Raw genomic sequence first — 24,131 nt, 5'->3', positions numbered from 1 at the left:
TGAAAAACTCAATAATTCAGAGCGGCACTACAATTGCGCTCGTCACCTTGAGACAAAAGACGTACCACATTTATCACGGAAGTGTTCCATAAAATAAATGGTACTGATGAAATTTCGTTTTAGTCTGTAAATGTGTCTGTTTTAAATTGTATTTTTTTTGCAACAAATAAAGATTTATTATTATTATTATTAGTCTACAAGGTTTCAATAATAATTAATTAATTAATTCTATAAGGTATATACAGATAGGCATATATTTTTACAGCCCTTTTTAATTTATTTATGTTTTATGATATTTACATACATATAACATCGTATTGATATGAATCACACTAAATCCAGTATTACTAACGATAATGAAATATTACTGATTTCTTTAGGAATTTCGTTAAAAACTTAATTTTATCCACAAGCTATGGCTTACTTGCCTTAAAAGATAAATAACAATATAGTCAACATGTCATTATTAAAAAATACGCTGAAGTTCATGAACAGAGACTTCATCATAACGTGAATGTTGAGGTAATCCAACCCCTTGACAACACTGATATAGTAAGAAGACTAAAACAATCAAACCCATTTGATTTAGTGTAGTGCTAGTGAATTAGGCTGAGATCTATAGAGGTATTTAGTCATAATCTTTTTAGCATATACAGGACAGGATGTCCCAAAGTTATGGGACATGAAGGGAAAGTACCTTAAATATCGTAGATAGGGTATTTTACTGAGACTTTATGTTATTTTTTAAAGTTAGTAATTCTGCATTCAAAGATTTTCTAAAAATAACTTGCCTCGTCTGGGAATCGAACTGACTCAAATGTAAAAAAAAACACCCCTACTTTTAGTTAACATAAAGTCTTCTTTCAGTAAAATACCCTATCAACGATATTTAAGGTACTTTCCCTTCATGTCTCATAACTTTGGGACATAATCTTTGACTTTGTTTTTTTAAAGTCATTTGATAGCTGAAAATATACTGAGGTTAAGGTAAGAGCTCTCTTACCTTATACAAAAAGAATACAAAAGTCAAGTTCGCGTTTCATCACAATCAGCAATTATGTACATAAGTTAAGTTTGAGCGAAATCAAAAATTTTTGGAGAGTGTTCCGAAGAGCTGTTTAATCTGATTCCTGCCGCAGAATTCCACCACGACACGCCACAAGTTAGGATATCATCCCCACCATCTGGATGTGTGGCGGTCCTCCACAGTGCAGTTTTCAAGGAGCTATCTTCCACGTACTACAAAGCTGTGGAATGAACTTAATTGTGCGGTGTTTCCGGGACGATACGACATGGGTACCTTCAATAAAAGCGCGTACACCTTCCTTAAAGGCCGGCAACGCTCCTGTGATTCCTCTGGTGTTGCAAGAGATTGTGGTCCTATTCCATAAAAAAAGTGTTATTATACGAAAAATGTGACTTCTCTTAATAGAGGCATTAAGAAATGTGTTAATGGACATGTGTCCATATGTAAGAATGTTCTTACTATAATCTATCCAGCAGTTTTAGTTAAAGTAGAATTTCTTAGTAGCCAAAGGCTAGATTGTAATCGAAGAGGGACAACATGACTAACTAAATTAATAGCTGACCCGACAGACATTGTTCTGTTACATAATAAATAAAATACTGTTTCTTATGAATTTGCCAATAGTATTTCATAACATCAAGAATTATTTCGTAAAATATACTCCCTGTTGATAAAATGAAATACATGATGACAGCAGAACTGTCAAACCGTGCGTCAATAAATAATTCTCTCTATTATATATATATATATATATATATATATATATATATAAGAGATTTCCACGTATATAGTCACTCATCACGATATCTCTGGAACCATTAGAGCTAAAGACTTGAAATTTGGTAGTAATATTCTTTTCACCGAGTAGAGGTCAGCTAAGAACGGATTCCCCAAAATTCCATCCGCAAGAGTTTTTTATATTATGAACAGAACAACGTCTGTCGAGTCAGCTAGTAGAAAATATGTCCATACAAAACAAATATTGGAAATAAAAATAGTTATGGGTCTCAAATCGAAATAAAAACTATCCTTTCTCTTAAGTTGGACTAAACTGCACTCCATGAAGTAATCCGTTCATAAGTTTAGGAGTTCACTTAAGACAAATATAATTACTGGATTTATATATATATTTGTATATTAAGGCGAAGAGTAAGCAGAAAACACGCAAACAAGGTGTTTTTAGACAAGTTTTGTGGTGAAAGTATAGCATTTCGAGCTATGAACACTACTTAATCCTGTTACACATATCCTTAAGTCTTATTTGTAGGTTGCTATGCTTGCTGTTGGTTATAGTTAACACTGCCGAGCCTTTTTGAACAACCACTTTTCTTTGAACTTAAACAAGTTTTTTAGCATCGCGTGAAGCATTTTTTTGGTACTTCTCTCAGAAAAGTTATTCTTATAGCTTGTACTTTTTTGTGTAGGTTCATTTATTCAGATTAGTAATGAATAACGAGGATTGTAAGCATATAAACTGTTTTCCACGCAAGAATTTTGAAAATATTGGCTTTGTTACATAGATGGCGGGCCGGCAGCCGTGAACTCATATCGTTCAAGGTCGCTGGCATTTAGTGTCGCCTTACGATGTACCCTAGTGGAAAAAAACATGTCATTAATATCAAGGGCATCGAGGACATAGCTAAGTATAAATATATGAACACATATTGTTGGCAGTTCTATTTTCATACCTAATGCTACGGTAAATAAGATGAATTAACGCGATGGAATGTCGTTTGAATGACGTCATCCGGTGCTTAGTTCTTGACGTCAGATAAACAAACGGCGTATGAACGTAAATTCTCAATAACAAGGTATTTTATTATATCTATGCGTGCGCAATATTATAATGAAACGAATAACTTATAATAATTATCAAGATCCAGCACCAGCTCAATACATAATATATTATACATAGTAATCTAAACGCATGCTATAAATCCAGAGGTATGTAACTGTTGGCTTATTTATATTTTTTTTATGACAATAAGGGACGAAACGAGCACGAAGTTCAGACAATGCAGTGCCGCTCAGGATTCTTGAAAAACTCAAAAAATTCTGAGCGGCCCAACACCGCTCGTCGACTTGAGACATAAGATGTCAAGCCTTACTTGGCGCTACTTTTCCTCAATAAAAGATCTGTGGTTTGAATAATGCCGCTTTAGGTACTAAACGGCTTCAAGCGTAGGGTATCTCCATGCAACGGATTCAAAGATCACTTTGGCAGTACTGCCCCTATAGAACTCTGCACAATACATATATTGGTCTCATCATCATCAGCCGGAAGACGTCCACTGATTTCCACGACGATCGGTCCTGCGCTGCCCTCATCCAACATATTCCGGCGATCTTGACCAGATCGTCGGTCCATCGTGTGGGGGCCTACTTACACTACGTCTTCCGGTACGTGGTCGCCATTCGAGGACTTTAGTGCCCCAACGGCCATCGTCCGTCGAACTATGTGCCCTGCCCACTGCCGCTTCAGTTTCGCAATCATTTGGGCTATGTCGGTAACTTTGGTTTTTCTACGCATCTTCTCATTTCTAATTCGATCTCCTAGGGAAACTCCGAGCATAGCCCTATCCATTGCCCTATGAGCGACCATAAGCTTTCTCATAAGGCCCATAGTTAGTGGGAGGCTCCTTTGGACAGGAAGCCGGCTAGATTATGGGTACCACAACGGCGCCTATTTCTGCCGTGAAGCATGCTTACACATTACTGTGTTTCGGTCTGAAGGGCGCCGTAGCTAGTGAAACTACTGGGCAAATGAGGCTTACCATCGTATGTCATCGTATGTAAAGGTGACGAGCGCAATTGTAGTGTCGCTCAGAATTTTTGGGTTTTTTGAGAATCCTGAGCGGCACTGCGTTGTAATGGGCATGGCGTATCAATTACCATCAGCTGAACGTCCTGCTCGTCTCGTCCCTTATTATCATACATATTAAAAAAAAGTTAGCGATCACGTCTGCGCACCGTAAGTCATCACATACATATATTGGTCTACTGCTAAAAATTTGAACTTACTTTGCATGATAGCCAATCCAAAGAGCTCCACGTCGGTGGTGCCTTCTAACTGCGCCTGCGCATTGGCGAGCAACTTGAGCTCCTTGACCCTGGTCTTGGCTTCGACGACGAAGTGCACGGGGTGCCTGCGACCCGGCATGCGAAGAGAGAGCAGGCGAGCGCCGGGAGGGAGAGCACGACCCTCCCCGCCCAGAGCTAGCGGCCCTCGAACCGAACACAGAGCGCGCATGTCGCATCTCGACACCACTCTTACACCACCTGATGATGAAGATCACAATTATCCACAATATCACGATCACAGTTATGAAAAAATTATGAGATTGAAATTTTAAGATGCGCGCGCATCACTGTAACACAAAAGTAACAGTGTGAAGTTGGTTCCTAAAATTTACTGACTTTTGCGACATTCGTTATTTTTTTTTTTTTGGTTTCTTCGTCCATTATTAGGACAGGCAAAGGGTTCAAGCCCATATAGCCGTATTCGTTTTTAATAATTAATTGTCAAAGCCATCTTTACAAGCGTAGAATAGCAGGACGAATAAATAATTTTAATGATTTTTTTTTAGAAATTATACGCCGAAGAAGTATAATTTCTTGCGTGCATACATAAGTACACACACACTTTTTTTTAAGTGATATCCCTCGAGTCCCGCATCGTTCATAAATTTTGTTTATAAACTTAATTTAATTAGCGACATCTCAAGTCAATTTCCTAATATGTAATAGTGTTGAGCAGGTTATCAACTGTTAAGTAGATCCTATAGATGGAGTCACAACCTGAGAGTGGAACAAGACCTACCAATATTTACGAACCATACGTCACACGAACGGTTGGCTCAGTTGGAAGACCACTTGGACGGAACCCGAGAGGTCGCGGGTTTGAGTCCCGAATCGTACATAAATTATATATATTAATACTTCTTTCGGCGCGGTACTAAACAATCTCTATTAACACCTGCGGTCCACTTGGTCGAATTCTTTAACGTCACCTATACTGGGGTGATTACCCTATATATAGTTCCCACCTGCAGCTATGGAGCGCTAGAAACTCCATTAATTAAAATACATAATAAGGTACTTAATTCTGCTAAAGATTATTATTCTTTTTTTTATGAAAATACGGGACGAGGTGATGGTGATTGATACGCCCTGCCGATTACAATGTAGTGCCGCTCAGGATTTCTTGAGAAACCCAAAATTTCTGAGCGGGACTACAATAATTGCGCTCGTCACCTTGGGGCAATAGATGTTAAGTCTTATTTTCCGAGTAATTTCACTAGCTACCGCGTCCTTCACAACGAAAACAATAATGCTTACACATTGATGCTTCAAGGCAGAAATAGGCGCCGTTGTGGTACCCATAATCTAGCCGGCATCCTGTGCAAAGGAGCCTCACACTGGTAAAATTGTGTGTGATGTGTGGCGTTCCTCCACAGTGCGGTTTTCAAGGAGCTTTCTTCCACGTACTACAAAGCTGTGGAATGTACTTCCTTGTGCGGTGTTTCCGGGACGATACGACATGGGTACCTTCAAAAAAAGCGCGTACACCTTCCTTAAAGGCCGGCAACGCTCCTGTGATTCCTCTGGTGTTGCAAGAGACCCGTGTGATTCCATAAAAAAAAAGAAAAAAAAAAATTATTAGAAATTCTTTACTTTTATCTATTTACTGACTGACTGATAAAGATCTAGATTCTAGGGTACCAATTGGGACAAACCAAATGAAAATTCGATCGTTAAGCGGTAATATTTTTTTTTGGTTTCCATGGCTAGACAAAATCTGATCTTCAAGGGTCAGATTGCCACGTAAAAGAAGTCTACCCGTACTTGGCGATCGGTTTCACATGTGCGGTTTTCTTGAAGTTTTCTTAATACAATCCACTTTACTAATTATATTTTGAAGTGTGCGTAAATTGATTAATAAAAACGATGGTAGAATGACGGTCATCGTTGAAAAAGAAATATTGAACAGTGTTTAATGTAAGTTATGTAAGAATTTACTAGAATAACTAGGAATACACTAGGAACATACATAAACTTTTTATGCCTACTACTCTGTTAAGTCGAGTTAGTAAGTATTTTGTTAAGCGATGTATGTACTTCTACAATATTTCCCAGAAAACATAAAAAACAATTGCGTTACGAAATTCAAAAGAATTGTTAAAAAACGATTGTGTGGTTAAGGTTACTATAACATAAATTTATTTCTTAATGATATAGATTGGCAATGGAACACCTGCCCTCAGGCTATTAAATAATAAATTGTATTGTACGATATTACAGTGTAACAATATTATTATGTAAAAAAAAGTCCTTCTCAGATGGAGGCATAATTTTTCCAATTGGTGGTAAGTTTTGACGTTCAATAAGTGATTTTAAATCCTTTTTTTTTAAACAACTTCAAAAAGTATGAGGTTCTCAATTAGATTAGTAATTTTTTTTATGTATGTACACGGATTACGCTGTACATTAATTATTTACCTAAATCTTCTTTACTTTGAATAGTTTTGCGGAATGGTTGCCATTTGGTCCCATAAACATTTCACACAGTTTGGCCCAGTAGTTTTCATTTTATGAACATTCATTTACGTGGACGATGTAATTTTATTTTGTGTACAGCTTTTTTAGGAGTTTTCATTTAAAGTTTGTTTATATATTACTAGCTGACCCAGCAAACGTTGTATTGCCGATATTAAAATCGCGATACAAAAGCAACTGTTGATCGTAGATGGGTGAAAATTTGAAGTTGTGCGTATTTTTTAATGTTGACTCATAATCAAACAAATTAAAAAAAAATGTCAAAAAAATTTCGTGTGGACCACACTTAACATTTAGGGGGATGAAAAATAGATGTTGTCCGATTCTCAGACCTACCCAATATGCACTCAAAATTTGATGAGAATCGGTCAAGCCGTTTCGGAGGAGTTCAATGTTTAACACCATGACACGAGAATTTTATATTTTAGATTATCAGCCCGTGTCCCGATAAGTGGGTACATGTCATTTAAAACTAACAAACGGTCTTCGCGATATTTCATTATCTTTTAAGAACATTAAAAGAGTTTAGAACACCATTTTTTCGGAGTTGATTAATTTTTCCGTTCCTCTTTATTTTACTTTTTTATGGATTAGCGATGGGTGACCTGATGTTAAGTGATCACCGCCGCCCACATTCGCTTGCGACACCAGGGCAATTACGGGAGCATAGCCGACCTTTTGAAAGGTGTACCCGCTTTTTTGATGGTATCTATGTCGTATCATTCTGGAAACACCGCACAAGGAAGATTTGGTTCCGTTATTTACTATCAAACATTTATTGAACACCCACTCGTAATTTTTTTTATTAGGCTAGATCCTAAATACCTACGGTAGGCAGTCTTTTAATATTTAGACCTCAAAATCTAGTACTGTCGGATTAAAACGCAACTAAGCCTATTTAAATCTAGAGTGCCTACTTTGCTCGAAAACCAATGCACGACCCTAAATATTTGCTTGTTCAATAGTATAAAATATAATTTTAAGGATAGATCATTTATACGTCTAGATAGACTGTGAAAACATCAAAAATAATTCAGGTTGACAGTTCACCTCTATTTTGAGCAATGCACGCACACCAACACAAAGTGACATACAAATCGCGAGTGTAAGATGTAGCTTGTCACGCACACTAAAGTAATAAACCTGGCCTGTTTTCGTAGGTTGTCTAACAGCAAGAGACTCTATCTAGACAAATTTACTAAGTTTTTTAGATTACACACATACATTGATAGCGCATCGAAAACAACTTCATTTTTATAATTTTATTTATCGCTTCAATATATTATATACGTTTTTTAAAGTATATTTTCCAAGAACCGATAGCGAATGAAGTCTTAACGTTATTGATCATTATGAAAAAAAAAAAACGCAAGCAAAACAACTTTGATGCCAAAACTGCAGGTAGCAAAAACTCCATTGTGTGCACAAAAAAAACTGTGCATTGGAATGCACAGATGTTAAGGATCCGGACATTCTTCCAACCCTGCCCTTTTTTTGTGAATGGAAACCGTTTTTGTTTTATAATAAAATTTGAATAATTCCTATTGGTACCTTTATCAAATGTTCTGAAAAGCAAAATATTTAATTCTATTTTCTATCTAGCCATTCTATCAATAGATTTGAATATATTTCTAATTTCATTATATAACATTCTCCTATTTTCCAGTAAAACACTACATTTCGTAATGAAATAAATTAGTTTTACCACACGCCACACATTAAATTATAATCGCCACCATCTGGATGTGTGGCGTTCCTTTACAGAGCGGTTTTGGTGGAAATTCCTCTCATGTACAACCAAGTTGTGGATAACCTTCTTTGCGTGGTACTGCCAAGTCAGTGCGACGTTGGAGGAAACTAAAAGAAACGTTCATGTCCGAGTTAGAATCTTGCATGAAGGGTTTCGTACCATTCTAATTCAAATATTTAAATTAAAAAAAAAACTTCGCTTAAAAAACCGTCTCCAATTACTAAAAATAATCATGTATCGTTCTATGAATCGGAAAAAGACAGCGGGAGGTATTTTTGCAGAAACTGAGGCTAACACGTTAATTCATATCCAAATGCATAAACGTATCATGCATTTTGCGGAAACCCTTGAATAGAATTTCAACCACCTGACGTTAGCTTAACCCCCTTATTCATAATAGTCAGCTAACTTAAACCATTGCTAATTCTCACTCTGTCTTCTTCTATTGACTTAAGTCAGAACGAGAAAAAACACTCCTTAGCGGCTGTTTTAAGTTAGCGGACCATTATGAATAAGGGGGTAAATATATATCACGCATCTTTGAGGAGACTTCTTATCTGACCAGCTGCAACGATCTGATGAAAAAATTGGTACAAAAGTTATATATATTGACACACTTTTTACACACACAAATTATCTTGCCCCAAGTTAAGCATATATAGCCTATGTGTTATAGGCTACAAGACAATGATATATTTAAAACAATATACTTACTTAAACATAAATAAATTCATATAAACATACATAAATACATTTAAACATCCATGACTCGGAAACAAACATCCATATTCAGCATATAAATGCTTGTAACCGGGATTCGAACCCGGGACCTCTAGCTTAGTAGGTAGGATTGCTAACAACTCGGCTATACAGGTCGTCATAATATCTTAATTTATATAAATCTCGTGTCACAATGTTTATCCTCAGTGGACTCCTAAACTAATGAACGGATTTCAATGGGGATTACTTCATGGAGTGCAGTTTAGTCCAACTTAAGAGATAGGATAGTTTTTATTTCGATTTGGGACCCATAATTATTTTTATTTCCAATATTTGTTTTGTTTGGACATATTTTCTGTGAGAGAATTTTTGACGCGCGGTTTGACAGTTCTGCTGTGAAACAATTTCATTATAACAACAAGGAGCATATTATTATGTTACAATGAAAAATTATTGACAAATTCATCAAAAACGGTATTTTATTTATTATGTACAGTACAACGTCTGTCTGGTCAGCTAGTATATTATAGATTTTAACTTGTAACTTGTAAGTTAATAGCGCAGTGCCTACGTATATGTATATATGTATTACATATATTGAAACATTTCTTGGAATGTGGCAACACAACTTCGAAAAAACTAGACGCAAATAATTTTCATTGTATCCGGTACCTCTGCGGCTCCTCACCACTTGATAGCCATAAGAACATGCAGCTTTTTTGTTTTATAGAGTGGCCACGAGTTTCGGATGAGCGAGAAGCGGAGCGGGGAGCGGTTAGCTTATTTTCCCAAAAATTAGAAGAAAATTTGTATTAAATATATCTTATGGCTTTTTGACGTGTAACATAATCATAAAATATACTATTGTCATAAAAAAATAGATTGTGAGAACCTATATAGATAGAATAACTTTTGAAAGATAAGGCCGCGTTCCCACTATGCCGGAACGGCAGATTTACCGGCTCGGTAAAATTGCCGGAAGAGCTAATGGCTAAAGAATATATATGAAGCCCATTATGCCGGATCCCGAAAAAATACCGAACCCGCCATTTTTACCGAGCGTTTTGTCACTGCGAAGTGCCGGTAAAACCGGACAGGAGTTATGTGAACGAATTTGCGTCGTCATCTGTCGCTCGCCCCGCCCGTGATTCGGCTCGCATTTTCTGATAAAAGAAGACTTGTAGCATGGACATTCAGGCAAAAACTTTAATTACGCTTGTCCAAGAGATACCTGTTCTGTTGGATAAGACCGAAGAAGATCCGGGATCCGATGTAATGTGAACATTCTGTCCGGTGTCCGGTTTCCGTCAGATCTACCGGTCCGGCATAGTGGGAACTAGGCCTTACTCAAGAAACTACAGTATCATTATGCAATTGAGTATATTAAATACGATTAATATTTGATCATAATAAATCATTCTCTCCTTTTAATGATCCTAATGTTCCTAAAGAATCATTAAACGAAAAATTTAAAGGAATAAAAATTTTTACTGTTGCTTTTCAAGATATTCCTGATAATGTTCTATATGTTCATAAGCATATTGAGGCGATGTATATGCTTCTACAATATGATCCCAGAAAATGTACATATAACATATGTGTTACGAAATTTAAAGGAATTGTTAAAAAACGTCTGTGGGGGAAAGGTACTAGTATAGCATAAACGATTTTCTTAATGATACCACAGACTGAGAATGAAGCGAACACCCTCGGGCTCTTTAATTATAAATGTTTATTATACGATATTACATTGTAATCCATATTTTTATTGCAACGAAGTTCCTTATCGCGCGTTGTGAAAGGGAGCTAGACGGAAAAAATTCTTACGAAAAGTTGTCTCGACACTTCTCTGTCTGTCTGTTATAAATATATATTAATAGGATATTAAATAATAATAATATTTTTCATTATTATATTAATAATAATATTATTAATTTATTTAATATTAAATTAATGATTTAATTATTAATATATATATTAATTATTATAAGAAATGTTATAAAATAATATTATAAATATTATATAATATGATATTAATAATTTTCTTATAATAATTAATAATAATATATATAATATAAATAATTATAATTTAAATTTAAAATTTCATTTCATTTATTAATAATTAATTATATTATTAAAAAATAAAATTTAAAATTAATATATTATATAAAATTTTATTACAATTCCTTCACTAATTAATCGAAAGGAACATCGTTCCATCCGGGTGTCCCTTGACACCTCTCAACTTTTTTCATTATTATTTTTATTCCATATTAACACTCATTGTTGGTCTAAAAACTGTAATTCAAACGCAAATCACCGATCTTCCGATTCGACCACATTTATAACTCCTTACACAAAATTTTAGTTTATAAATTTAAAAAAATGTTTAAAGCTTGTTAGTGGACTGAAATTTATTCAATTTACGTTCTATTGTTGTTAATATACTTTAGTTATTACTTTAGTATCTTACTTAATATATAATAATAATAATACTTTGGATAAGGCTTAATAATGAATTCGTGTAAACAGCTGTTGAATTAGCACATTATAAGTGAACATTTTTTATATTGGAATAGGCTTAGTAATTTATACTTAAAAGATAGACATATACCATGGCGGAATTTTCTGTAGACCTATAATAAAGAAACAATCCCACTATACATCGTTTTGTTATATTTCAAAGAGATTAAGCTGCGGCTTCGATGAAAGCTCTTACCCGGCTTGATTTTTTCCTTCACCGTCACATTGTTGAACAATCATAAACGTTCCATCTATTAGTGAAAAAGGTATTTAAATCAGTTCAGTACTTTTGTGTTTCGCGCAAACAGACACACGGAAGCGGCCTTTGTTTTGTATAGTACTAAAGCAAAAGCGAAGAAAAAATAACCTCTCTGCGTAAATAAAATTTTATGAACAATGCGGGACTCGAACCCACGACCTCTGGCATTCCGTGCCAGTGCTCTGCCAACTGAGCTAACCGTTCGAGTGACGTATCGTCATAAAATCTTGTATGCTTTGTTCAACTCTCAGGTTGTCGCTTCATCTACAGGATCTACTATACAGCTGATTACCTGCTCAACCCCAATATTTGCATATTAGGAAATTGACTTAAGGTGTCGCTCTTGTAAATCTAAACAATTTGTTATGTTTTTAAAGTGATAACCCACACTCTAGGATTAATACACAAATAAAATCTCTCTCTGCGTATTAGAGCGTTAAGCGTTTCGATATAGAGAAGCTTAATCCCCGCTTTCATGTATACTCTCGTGGCCCGACTGTTGGTAAACGCGCGATAGTTTGTGACGGCGCGGGCGAGGCAGGACCGGTCGCGGGGCGCGGGGCGAGGGGCGCTACGTAACCGCGGTAGCAGCGGCCGGCGACACCAGGAATGCGGTCGACCTTCAGATGCCGACCGCCCCGCCCCTCCCCTCCCCGCGCCGGTCGCATCTTGCCGCTCGCGTCCTCGCATGCCTGCGCTCTTTACCTCCATCTACATCCCGCAGTCGCCACCAGAGTACTGACACTCGCACAATGTTATGATATAATGGAAGGAATCTGACGGAATGCCGACGTGCTTTGTGTGTGGAATGTATGTTTATAAGCGTGTTGTAATATGGCTTGCTGTAGTAGAGGTGAAACTTATTAGCCTGAACTCGACCAGAAAAACGATACTACTGGACTAAAGAGCGTAAGGTTCACCTGATGGTAGCTGATTACCTCATACACTTGCGACACCGGAGCGATGCGGGCTTCAACAATTGGGATAGATAAGTGCTTTTTTTAAAAGTAGGTACTTAAAGTATCGTCCTGGAAACACCGCTAAAGATGGTTTATTTCATCATTTGGTTATTCTTGGTAGAAAGTTCCTTGAAAACCGCACTGAAAAGGTGATGTTCATGTTTGTGATAAATGGTGCGAAGGTGGAATTCGGCGGCAGGAATCAGTCAAACAGTTCTTCGGAACACTTCCCGTGATAAACGCGGTAGAAGACACACAACGAAGAGACGACTCTACGCGGAACCTCGACGATACAAGCAGCTCTGCCGTGCATGTGGTCGAATGGTTCTAGATGATACTGGGACCAGACTAGAGATGAGAGGGATTCTCCATAATATGTAACCCGACCTACGCTTTAAAGAGCCTTATAATGTGGGCCGGCGTGAAGAATTGTCTCAAAACACTGCTGATTGATGAGCCTTTTTTTTACGAAGCCATTTTGGCGATAGTCGAAGCCTCCGATACTAATAATATGATAAATGGGGCTATTTTTAGTGTTTATCTAACGCGCAAACCCAAGATACTAGCGGCCTTACAAATAAACATGGTATAAGCTATTAAGTTAAATCCGAGAATAAACCAAGAATATGTTGACTATATCGCTGACAATACTTTCAATGCAATTATAATTCTGAAGTTTAACGAATGTCTGGCAGCCTTGCAAATAAACGTGGGAAACGTTGTACGTCCGACTAAACCAATCTAGTCCACCAACCAGTCTATTTGTAAACATTTTGCACATTTTTGGTTGATTCTCAAGTAACTTAATTCTCAAATAACTTTATACCAAGTTATGAATAACTATGTTCGAACTGTCCTCTCGGCAACCAGAGCGCCTTAGATCACATGGCCTACCTAACTTGAAAGCAGTAGTAAAATAATGGTTCAACGTCGCCCCTACTACGCGGCTGGCATAATGCAACATGCGATAGATGGACGAAAAAATTTGAGGCAATTTAAAAAAGTTTTCATCATTTCAGCGGGAAGACGTCCACTGCTGGACAAAGACCTCCCCCAAAGATCTTCACGACGATCGGTCCTGAGGTGCCCTCATCTGGCGATGGCGAGGTCTACAAATACTATGTCTTCCAGTACGTGGTCGCCATTCGAGGCCCCAACGGCCATCTGTCCGTCAAGCTATGTGCACTACCCACTGCCACTTCAGTTTCGCAACCATATCTGGGATATGTCGCGGTGACTTTGGTTTTCTCACAGGGAAACTCCGAGCAAAGCCCTTTTCTTTGCCTTCTGAGCGACCATTAGCTTCCTCATAAGCCCCATAGCATTAGCGACCACGTCTGCGTTCCGTATGTCATCACTGGCAACACACACTGGTTAACAAATAAGGTTTTATTTTTAAAAATTTCAAAGGCCATTTAAGGTTAATTTATGTACAAACGCTAGAGTCGATAATGGAATAGTTGGAAGAGGCGACTTAGGTGAGCAAAACAAGTAATGTAGTGCTTGGGTACTCGCAATATGACCGATAATATTATTGCTTTGTAGTTTATTAAAATATTTATTTAAATTGTTATTTAACTTTAATTTTTTTTTACATTAAATATGATTTATTATTAATATAGAGCCTCTGAGACAAGGCCGCTGGTAGTTTGGGAGTCAGATTGAGGATCTTCCGCACGATACGTGCTTTTCCCAAAACTGTCTACTGACATTTTTATTTTATTTATTTTTATTTTATATGTACCTACTAGCTTTGAACCGTGGCAATATTATTAGATTTGTAACGTTGAATTTAGTTTTAAAAATGGAATATTTTATTCCGTAAATTCTTGGAGAGATTGGTTTAAGAAATAACTGAATAAACAGGAGTAGATAAATAAACCAAATTGGCTTCGAAGAAGCTGGGCGTCATTAATAGAATACTTCTTCCCACATTCTAGCGCTCTACAAAGCGCAGGTCCGGTCAAACATAGAGTATTGCTGTCATCTCTGGTCTGGCGCACCCCAGTATTAGGTCGATCCATTTGACCACGTGCAACGCAGAGTAGCTCGAATTATCGGGGACCCAGTGCTTTGTCAACAGCTGGATCATTTGCGTACACCTTCCTTAAAGGCCGGCAACGCTCCTGTGATTCCTATGGTGCTGCAAGAGAATGTGGGCGGCGGTGATCACTTAACACCAGGACCCGTACGCTCGTTTGTCCTCTTTTTCCATAACTCAAATTTACACTCAAAAAGCAAAAGTTGCTTAAAGACGACAGAAAAATTAAAATAAATAGGTATGTATAAAATGTGAACTCTCTCTATCTTGCTGTATCCCCGTTAGAGATGTTCTTTCTTGTCTCTCACCTTTTTTTTTTATATATTTATTAATAAAAAAATAAATATTACATTGCGGTTTCAAAGCAATAAAAACCACCGAGTTTTGTACAATTGCTAAATTAAGTCTACACCATCAGATTTAAATTAATAAAAGAAAAAATAGTTCACAATCGTTAGAAACTTTGCTATACATTATAATTTTACAAATAAAAGTAAAAGTACTTGATACAATAATTAACAGTTAAGCACGATAAGTTGATCGGTGGTCAGTCAAGTCTTAAAAAGTATTTTTTTAAATTCTGTTTTAAATTTGTCTCAGTCAACGAGTCGGTCAAGTCACGTGGCAGTTTATTAATCAGTCTAGATACTATGTAAGCTGTTTGTCTATGGGCTAGTACGTCATGTGAAAATATTACAGACTATCCATGGTTACGGAATCCTAAAAACCGCACGATAAGTGGACGACGTTATGCATCAGAAGATCAGGAATGTACGGTCGCGGTCGTTTCCTTAATCTATGACCTTGATTGTAATTAGTATAAAAACTTAATAATATATAATGTGAGAATGTTGTATAATTGTGTATATATTTAACATATTATTCAGTAATAATAAAGAGTTAATAAATCTAAGTATTTCCGGCAACAAATTCAAATATTTTTATTCAAAACTAGATGACCCAGCAAACTTTGTATTGCCATCACAGTTAGCAACTGTAGTTAATCTACCAAGTATAGGTAGCTAAAATTAAGTTTGTTTTTTACCTTCTGAGAAAGTTAGAAAAATACAAAGATTCTAAATTTTAAACTATTCTTTCAATTTGATTTCTGAACGACACATCAAAGGAAAAACAAAATTGTTGTTTTTATTTCATTCCAAACATTTTCATAATTTTAAACCTTCTCTGGACTTCCACAAATAATTCAAGACCAAAATTAGCCAAATCGGTCCAACCGTTCTCGAGTTTTAGCGAGACTAACGAACAGCAATTCATTTTTATATATATAGACAAAATAGGATTTAAAATTACTTATTGAACGTCAAAAACTAACCACACATTCAAAATAGTAAGTATGCTTCAGACCTGAGAAGAAACTCAGTAGTTTTTTTTAATAAAATTTCAGTACAAAATGTTTTTTATTAAAATCAGGGACGAGACGAGCAGGACGTTCAGCTGACGGTAATTGATACGCCCTGCCCATTACGCTGCAGTGCCACTCAGGATTATTGAAAAACCCAAAAATTCTGAAACTAACTTCATTAGTAGGGTATACAGGGGTGTGCATATTATACAGGCAATTATGCAGTACCTACCTCGTTATAAACCTAAATAAATATAGCACTAGTGTTAAAGTTAATTTAGTTTAATTTTATATAACGAAACTTCTATAGAACACCCACTCATAATAAATTTCCTGACGCTAGATACCAGCCACCTACGGTAAGCAATCTTTGCATATTACAAAGCTAAACTACGACTAGTTAGATCCACAGTGCCTACCTTGCTAGAAAACGAATGCACGCCCCTGAGGGTATACCAGTGGGAGACTCCTTTGCACTGGATGCCGGCTAGATCATGGGTACCATAACATAACAAACATAACATTTCCGTCGTGAAGCAGTAATATGTAAACATCTGTGTTTCGGTCTGAAGGGCGCCGTGGCTAGTGAAATTATTGGACAAATCGAACTTAACATCTTATGTCTCAAGGCGACAAGCGCGATTGTAGTGCCGCTCAGAATTTTTGGGTTTTTCAAGAACAATTTGTTATGTTTTTAAAGTGAAAACCCTCACTTCTAGGATTAATAAACAAATAAAATTTGGGGTTGAGCAGGTTATCAACTGTAAAGTAGATCCTGTAGATGAAGCCACTACTTGAGAGTTGAACAAAGCGTACAAGATTTTATAACGAGACGTCACTCGAACGGTTAGCTCAGTCGGTTAGAGCACTGGCACGGAACGCCGGAGGTTCGTGGGTTCGAGTCCCGCATCGTTCATAAAATTTGGTTGTTTTTCAAATTTTTCAAGAATCCTAAGCGGCACTGCATTGTAATGGGCAGGGCGTCTCGTCTCTTATTATCATAATAAAAATATAAACAATACATCCCCAAAATAAATGTATCTGTAATTCGCCATATTGCGATAAACAGGTTAAAATATTCACGAATTTAGGTTATACTACTTAATATTTTTTCAACAAAATTAAAAAATATTAGCTAATTGCATACTGATACTTATTACCAATAAATATTTTTATCGTGTTTTTATCACAGAAGAGATAATATTTCAAAGTTATTACTTCTGAGAAAAATGGAATAATTACTTTATTAATACCTACATACTAGGTAAGTACTGAACTGAATAGGCAAATAAAGGAGTTTCTTGCGCTGCTTCTTCTCTCTCAGAGCGCCATTTGTTTCCGAAGCGGTAGTAGTATCTAGTAGTTATTAGAAATGACATCAAAAAGAATTCTAAAGGAATCAATTTTGAGAAAATAAATGCCTTTTTATGCCTTTTAAGGCTAAATACTTATATGATGACGCATACATAAGGTATTTAGATATCCCAGAAGTCAAAGAATAATATGTTATTATTCTTTCATATTTTAGAGAATTTTGTTAAAAATACTTAGTTTTGACACCAGTTTTAATCTTATACAAAACGAAACCATCTTTGAATTCCATTTGGAAGTATGTCATCTTTACCTAGACTTGTAGAGACACAGGCGTATGTATGTTTGATGAAAGATTTTTTGACCGTTATTTCTTGTTAAAACTTTTGAGTATTTTGATGAATACTGTGCATTTATTGCATTTGTGTGTGTTTAAAGATGTTTTGAATAGATTTTTCTTCTTTGAATACTTCAGAAAAACGTATAATATCAATATCTTATAATATAAAATTCTCGTGTCACAATGTTAGTTACCTTACTCCTCCGAAACGGCTTTACTCATTTTTATCAAATTTTTTATGTATGTCTGAGAATCGGCTACTATCTATTTTTCATCCCCCTTAACGTTAAGGGTTTTTAACCCATTTTTTTTTATTTGGTTGTAACTTTTTGTGTTTTTTTTTATGATAGAACATTAAAAATACATACAACCCTAAATTTTCAACCATCTGCGATCAACTCCTATTTTTGTATCGCGATTTTTATATTATCCTGTTCCATCCACCAAACCATTATAGGGTTGCAAGATGGGAATCGAATACAATAATTGTAGTACGATATATTTGGTAGGTGTGAGAATCGGTTGTATCGAAATTTTAATATTTTTTTTTTAATATGTTATATGACAATACGACGCGTGACGTTTGCTGGGTCAGCTAGTGGATATATATATATGTCACTATTGTATCTTTTCCGAAATCATAATATACCAGGACTTAAGACCATACCAGGACTGTTCCCGGCCTTCTTTGTACCCATGTTATAAGGTAATGCAAACATATAAAATAATGCATTCGTCGGCAGTACGTAAAAGAAAGTTTCTAACGCATCCAGTGGAAGCGGTAATGTGTAAGCATTACTGTGTTTCGGTCTGAAGGGTGCCGTAGCTAGTGAAATTTTGCGCAAATGAGACTTGACATCTTATGTCTCAAGGTGTCGAGCGCAGTTGTAATGTCGCTCAGAATGTTTTGGGTCTTTCAAGAAAACTTAACGGCAATACATTGTAATTGTAACAACAATACAATACATTGAACATTGAAAATTTGGTTTTGCAGTGATATTAAAAGACCTCTGACCCCGAAACTAGTTAAAACTGTATCTTCGGGCTCAGTGATTCCTCGACAAATGACAATGAGAAACGAAACAAATTTAAAAAAATAAAAATTAAATGTGAATGTATGTGTGTGTGTGTAATTCTTAGTGAGTAGGTTACAGTAGACTTTCCGTTTCTGAATATGATAATTGTTTAAGATAAGTGGTGGTTTTCTTTTTTACCTCAAAATTGCTTAGTGTGTAGATAAAAGTCTTCTCATGAATCTTATTGTAAAGCTTAGAGGAGAGAGCATCATATTGACGTTTTGCGAAGGCCGTTTTATATTTTATTATGGGACATATTTGGGTGCGGCGTCGTTCAAGAACAGTCACGTTGAGGGGTAGGGTCGCATGTTTTCTTAATACACTCCGAAGAATATATAGTTGCCGGACCGTTAAGACTTGGCATTCTGAGTAAAGGAGGTTGGTAGAGTATCGGATAGGTTTATAAAGCATTATCTTTAGAATAGCTCTTTGAGCTCTTTCCAGACTTAACATAATAGTTACGCGGGCTCCACCCCAAACAGGGATACAATAGGTCAAAAGTGATTGGCATAAGGCAAGGTAAACAGTTGTAATAGGCAGCGCGTATCAATTACCACCAGCTGAACGTCCGGCTTGTCTAGTTCCTTAATTTCATAAAAAAATATCATCTCTATCATCAGTATGGTGACTATCTGGTGAATATGTGTGTGTTACAACCATAGATAGTATATGCTCCGAACAATAAAACAGTCGCATTTTGCGTCATAAGTGTTGGCAGTTGTGGAGTCGCGCGATATCTGTGGAATGCGGTTGTAGATATATCTACAGCGTGTTTACGAGCTAATGAATCATTTACTTATCAATCAGCCGACCAATAAACGTTACCAGGCCTAATGTTTAATCTTGTTACACCCACATGACGAATTGGAACTTTATGGAGTGAAAACTTCTTGAAACGTCGGCTCCAGGCCGGTCATCCAGAAGGTACTATACCTGCGTAGATAGATGTCTTTCATATCTTTTAATAATGAATATTAAAATTGTTAAGTTAACTGAAAATATTTTTAAGGGAGTACCTAGTTATAATATTATATTTAACGTAGGGTAAACCTTCCTATTACAGCATCAAACCATACTTAATACCGGATATTGGGACTTATTAAGAATGCGGGCCGAAGATGGAACTAAGACCATATAAAAACCAGAGTAATTTATAGAAAATACCTAATTATCCTAGATAATTTATACGTCTAGATACAGCCTCTTGCTGGTAGACAACCGATGAAAAGAGGCCAGGTTTATTACTTTAGTGTGCGTTACAACCTACGCTTTTTTTTTTTACAATAAAATATATATTTTTTACACTATTTTCAATTTAAATTTATTTTCCATTTTTTAGTTTAATTTTATATATAAAGCGTGCTTTTTAGTTTTTTTTAACTATTATTTATTTTTCATTTTTAGGCAAATTAGTGTAATGTCGATGACATTCCTCGATAGATGTCCTCGATAAATCTACAAAGTTTGAGCGAAATCTAGCCGTTTAAAGTGGGTCAAAATCGCGCCCAAAGAAGTCGGTTACAAACATACATACAAACATACAGGTGAAGCGTATAATGAGGGGAATTAGTCGTTCTCGACTGTTTTTTTTTCGGTTAGAAAATAGATAGATCATAATTATATTCAAATGAGATCAATAATTAGAGAATTCAAGAATTATTAGAGAATCTAAAACATTGGTGGGGCTCGAACCAACGGCTTCCGAATGAGAAACATAACATTTGAGCTACTGACACTTATGAAATAACTCTTCAGCTTTATTATTTTCGTTTAGAATACAAGCTCTAGAACATACCTAATCTATATACATATATAAAAATGAATTGTTGTTCGTTAATCTCGCTAAAACTCGAGAACGGCTGGACCGATTTGGCTAATTTTGGTCTTGAATTACTTGTGGAAGTCCACAGAAGGTTTAAAAGGTGAATAAATATTAAAATTCTTGGAATTAAATAAAAACAACAATTTCGTTTCTCCTTTGATGTGTCCCCCTTTGTCCAAAAGCTAACTAGAGTTGGTAGAAACTACAGTTGTAAACTATCTATCAGATTATTTTTATGTAAATATGATAAATCTTCATTTAATATGAAGTGAATAAAGTTTTAAGAAATAAAGATTTTTATAAGTACCTACTACGTGCTTAGTCATGTGTGTACGCGGACTAAATCGCGGGTATCAGCTAGTATCTCAATATTAATTTAAAATATGAGATAATACTATTATTATGCAGGTTTATTTCATTTCTTAATCATAGAACGTGCAGAGAGCCTTTGGTTTACCATCACTCGAAAGCTTTCGGAATTCTGAGGAATTGCCACAGATCAAAACAAGTTACAGTTTGGCTGGCTTTAATAGATCTATCAAAGAAAGATTGGTTTTAGAACCAGTCTGGCGTTGTCGTGAAATAATGGCGGGAAATCCAACATAGTACCGATCGCTCCCTAAGTTTGGTCAAACTACTTACTAATATTGTATAGTATGGTTATATAAATAGATGTACATTTTATGTATTAAGTTATCTGGAAATATTTTTAAGTAGCTAAGCGACGATAGTAATAGTTTTATCATATTAAATGTAGGGTAAACGTTCCTAGTACCGGACCTTGAATCGGACTCATTCATCGTTTTCACAATCATAATTATTATAATTTAGGTAACACATCTAGAAGACTAATTTCCTTTCGAAATTACACAATTTTTATAATGTGATAGATTAAAGATACAATTACTAATAAGTGCATTTTTAGATAGATATACATATGAAATGATAACCAAAGGGTGCGAGAGAAAAGAACATCTCTAACTTGGATACAGCAAGATAGAAAAGTTCACATTTTATATATACATATTTATTTTCATTTTTCTGTCGTCTTTAAGCAATAGTGTTTAAATTTTTGAGTGTATTTTTTTTATGGAATAGGAGGACAAACGAGCGTACGGGTCACCGTTGTTAAGTGATCACCGCCGCCCACAATCTCTTGCAACACCAGAGGAATCACAGGAGCGTTGCCGGCCTTTAAGGAAGGTGTACGCGCTTTTTTTGAAGGTTCCCATGTCGTATCGTCCCGGAAACACCGCACAAGGTAGCTCATTCCACAGCTATGTAGTACGTGGAAGAAAGCTCCTTGAAAACCGCACTGTGGACAATCGCCACACATCCAGATGGTGGGGATGATATCCTAACTTGTGGCGTGTCGTGCGAAGGTGGAATTCGGCGGCAGGAATCAGGTGAAACAGCTCTTCGGAACAGTCCCCGTGATAAATGCGGTAGAAGACACACAATGAAGCGACGTCTCTACGCAACGCCAAGTGATCCAGCCGTTCACAGAGCACTGGGTCCCCGACAATTCAAGCTGCTCTGCGTTGCACGCGGTCAAATGGATCGAGCTGATACTGGGGTGCGCCAGACCAGAGATGACAGCAATACTCCATGTGTGGCCGGACCAGCGCTTTGTAGAGCGCTAGTACGCATTTATTAGAAAATGGAAAACTTTTACTGATGTTGCTATAGGTACCTATAGAATTTTTGTTAGAAAGTACATCATATATGCCTATTTTATGCCAAAGTTAAGTAAAGACACAGGATTAAACAATAGAAAGACCCGGTCATTATGCGAAATGTGAAAATAATGTTAAATACTTTTGTTTGTTGGCTTAACAATAGGCGTTAGGTAACCTATTGATTATTGGGATTAGTCTCGCGTTATGGAGTGCATACCTAAGTTTAGCTTATGTGTAAATCAGATTACTATTATGTTTAAATATATAAAAAAAAGATAACTAAGTGAGCATAAAGTACTGACAATATAGTCGAACTGCTTTAAGAGAATATAAGACTAAGTTCTCGCTACCTATAAAATATAACTGATACTGATATACAATACATATTATCAAGCAAATTCTCACACACAAACCACGCATAATTTACATTAATTGATAGTTAACATTGCTGTCGCAATCAGTTCAGGTTACCTCATCAATTTGGTAGGTACTATAATGAAAACCTATTTGCTACGCAAGTAGTTTCGACAAGTAACGTTTTTGTAACCTTTGATTAAGTTTAGACATAATCTCATAAGATAGTTACAAAGTAGTGTGGAACTCTGCGCCGACGCAGGGTCAGCGGCCGTAGCAGCGAGCATGGAATTCGAGCTATGTTTATGAAATGAAAGTGGAGGCATCGTGAAAGCGCGCGCATCCGCACCAGTTGCCCAAGACGTCGCCGCAAACACTTACCAACAATGAATAAATCCAATCTGGGTTTTTATGGCACTGTTTACATTTATGGTTCACCGTAAGCACTTCACTACACTTCGATACAATGTAATCTCACTGGTAAATGTTATGTGCATTCATTGCTTTGACGTGCGCTTTTATTGAGCGCAAAGACACGACTGACTGCGACTAGCGATTGACATGCGTTCAGGCTTCAGCGGCAAACCGAGAGGCAGCGAGGCGCGCGGCATAATATTTAGTGCTGCCAGCTCAAGTATAAATATAATAGCCAATTTAATGGGTAAATAAAAACTAATGAACTTTGAGACAAAACCATCAACCACCAATCTGCATCAAGGGGACTGTTGTAAGGAAATTCCCAAAAGGCGTTTCAATACTATATACGTGATCTTTTGTTTTATTTTGATGACTTTGAACTTGACAAAGTGAACCTATGACACAAACAGACTTGATCACGGATTAGGCACGTTTTCTAGATTATGGGCTCTAATTTCGTACTGAAATATATACTCTTATTTTAAGCAGGTAAAATATAATATAGTAAGACAGTAAAATGGAAGTGTAACCTACATTACACAAAAATTATTCCCAGCGTGTTTACCAGTGCACATATTATTAGATAAAATAAGAATATAGGGAGAAAAGAGAACAAGGGTGGAAAGTAGGTTATCGCAAACTAGCTCTCAATAACAAGCCCGAGTCGAAGGCGAGGATTTTTAAAGTCACGAGTTTGCAATAACCTACACACTCGTATAACATACGACGTTTTCCATAATAGTTATGTAGTAAAACTCCTTGCTATTGCACTTTTAAAATAATGTAAAACTAAACCACAAAAGTAATGTTCGGGCAGGTAGAATTAAGTTACGATCTCGTAAAAGAAAGATGTCACTGCAAAATATTTAACTCTGGAATAATAAATATTGCCTCTGAAATTACGCTATATATAACTACAGTATTGAAAGAAACA

At 36.2% G+C, this 24,131-nt stretch overlaps 1 protein-coding gene across 1 annotated transcript in view; it reads right to left on the bottom strand.

Annotated features, from left to right (window-relative positions):
* LOC126965404 (protein expanded) overlaps window positions 1-23,329 on the bottom strand; it is a 30,805-nt gene extending 7,476 nt beyond the window's left edge. The window contains exons 1-2 of the mRNA XM_050809002.1: window positions 23,162-23,329; window positions 4,049-4,306 (exon numbers count right to left, since the gene is read on the bottom strand). Coding sequence (XP_050664959.1) covers window positions 4,049-4,277 — 229 coding nt within the window. The 5' untranslated portion in view covers window positions 4,278-4,306; window positions 23,162-23,329. The remainder of the gene's footprint in view (window positions 1-4,048; window positions 4,307-23,161) is intronic.
* Window positions 23,330-24,131: the final 802 nt, after the last annotated feature.

This window comes from Leptidea sinapis, chromosome 7 (assembly GCF_905404315.1).
Source record: "Leptidea sinapis chromosome 7, ilLepSina1.1, whole genome shotgun sequence".
Taxonomy (NCBI): domain Eukaryota; kingdom Metazoa; phylum Arthropoda; class Insecta; order Lepidoptera; family Pieridae; genus Leptidea; species Leptidea sinapis.
Note: the sequence above shows the minus strand (reverse complement) of the source record. Positions and strands in the feature narration are given on the sequence as shown.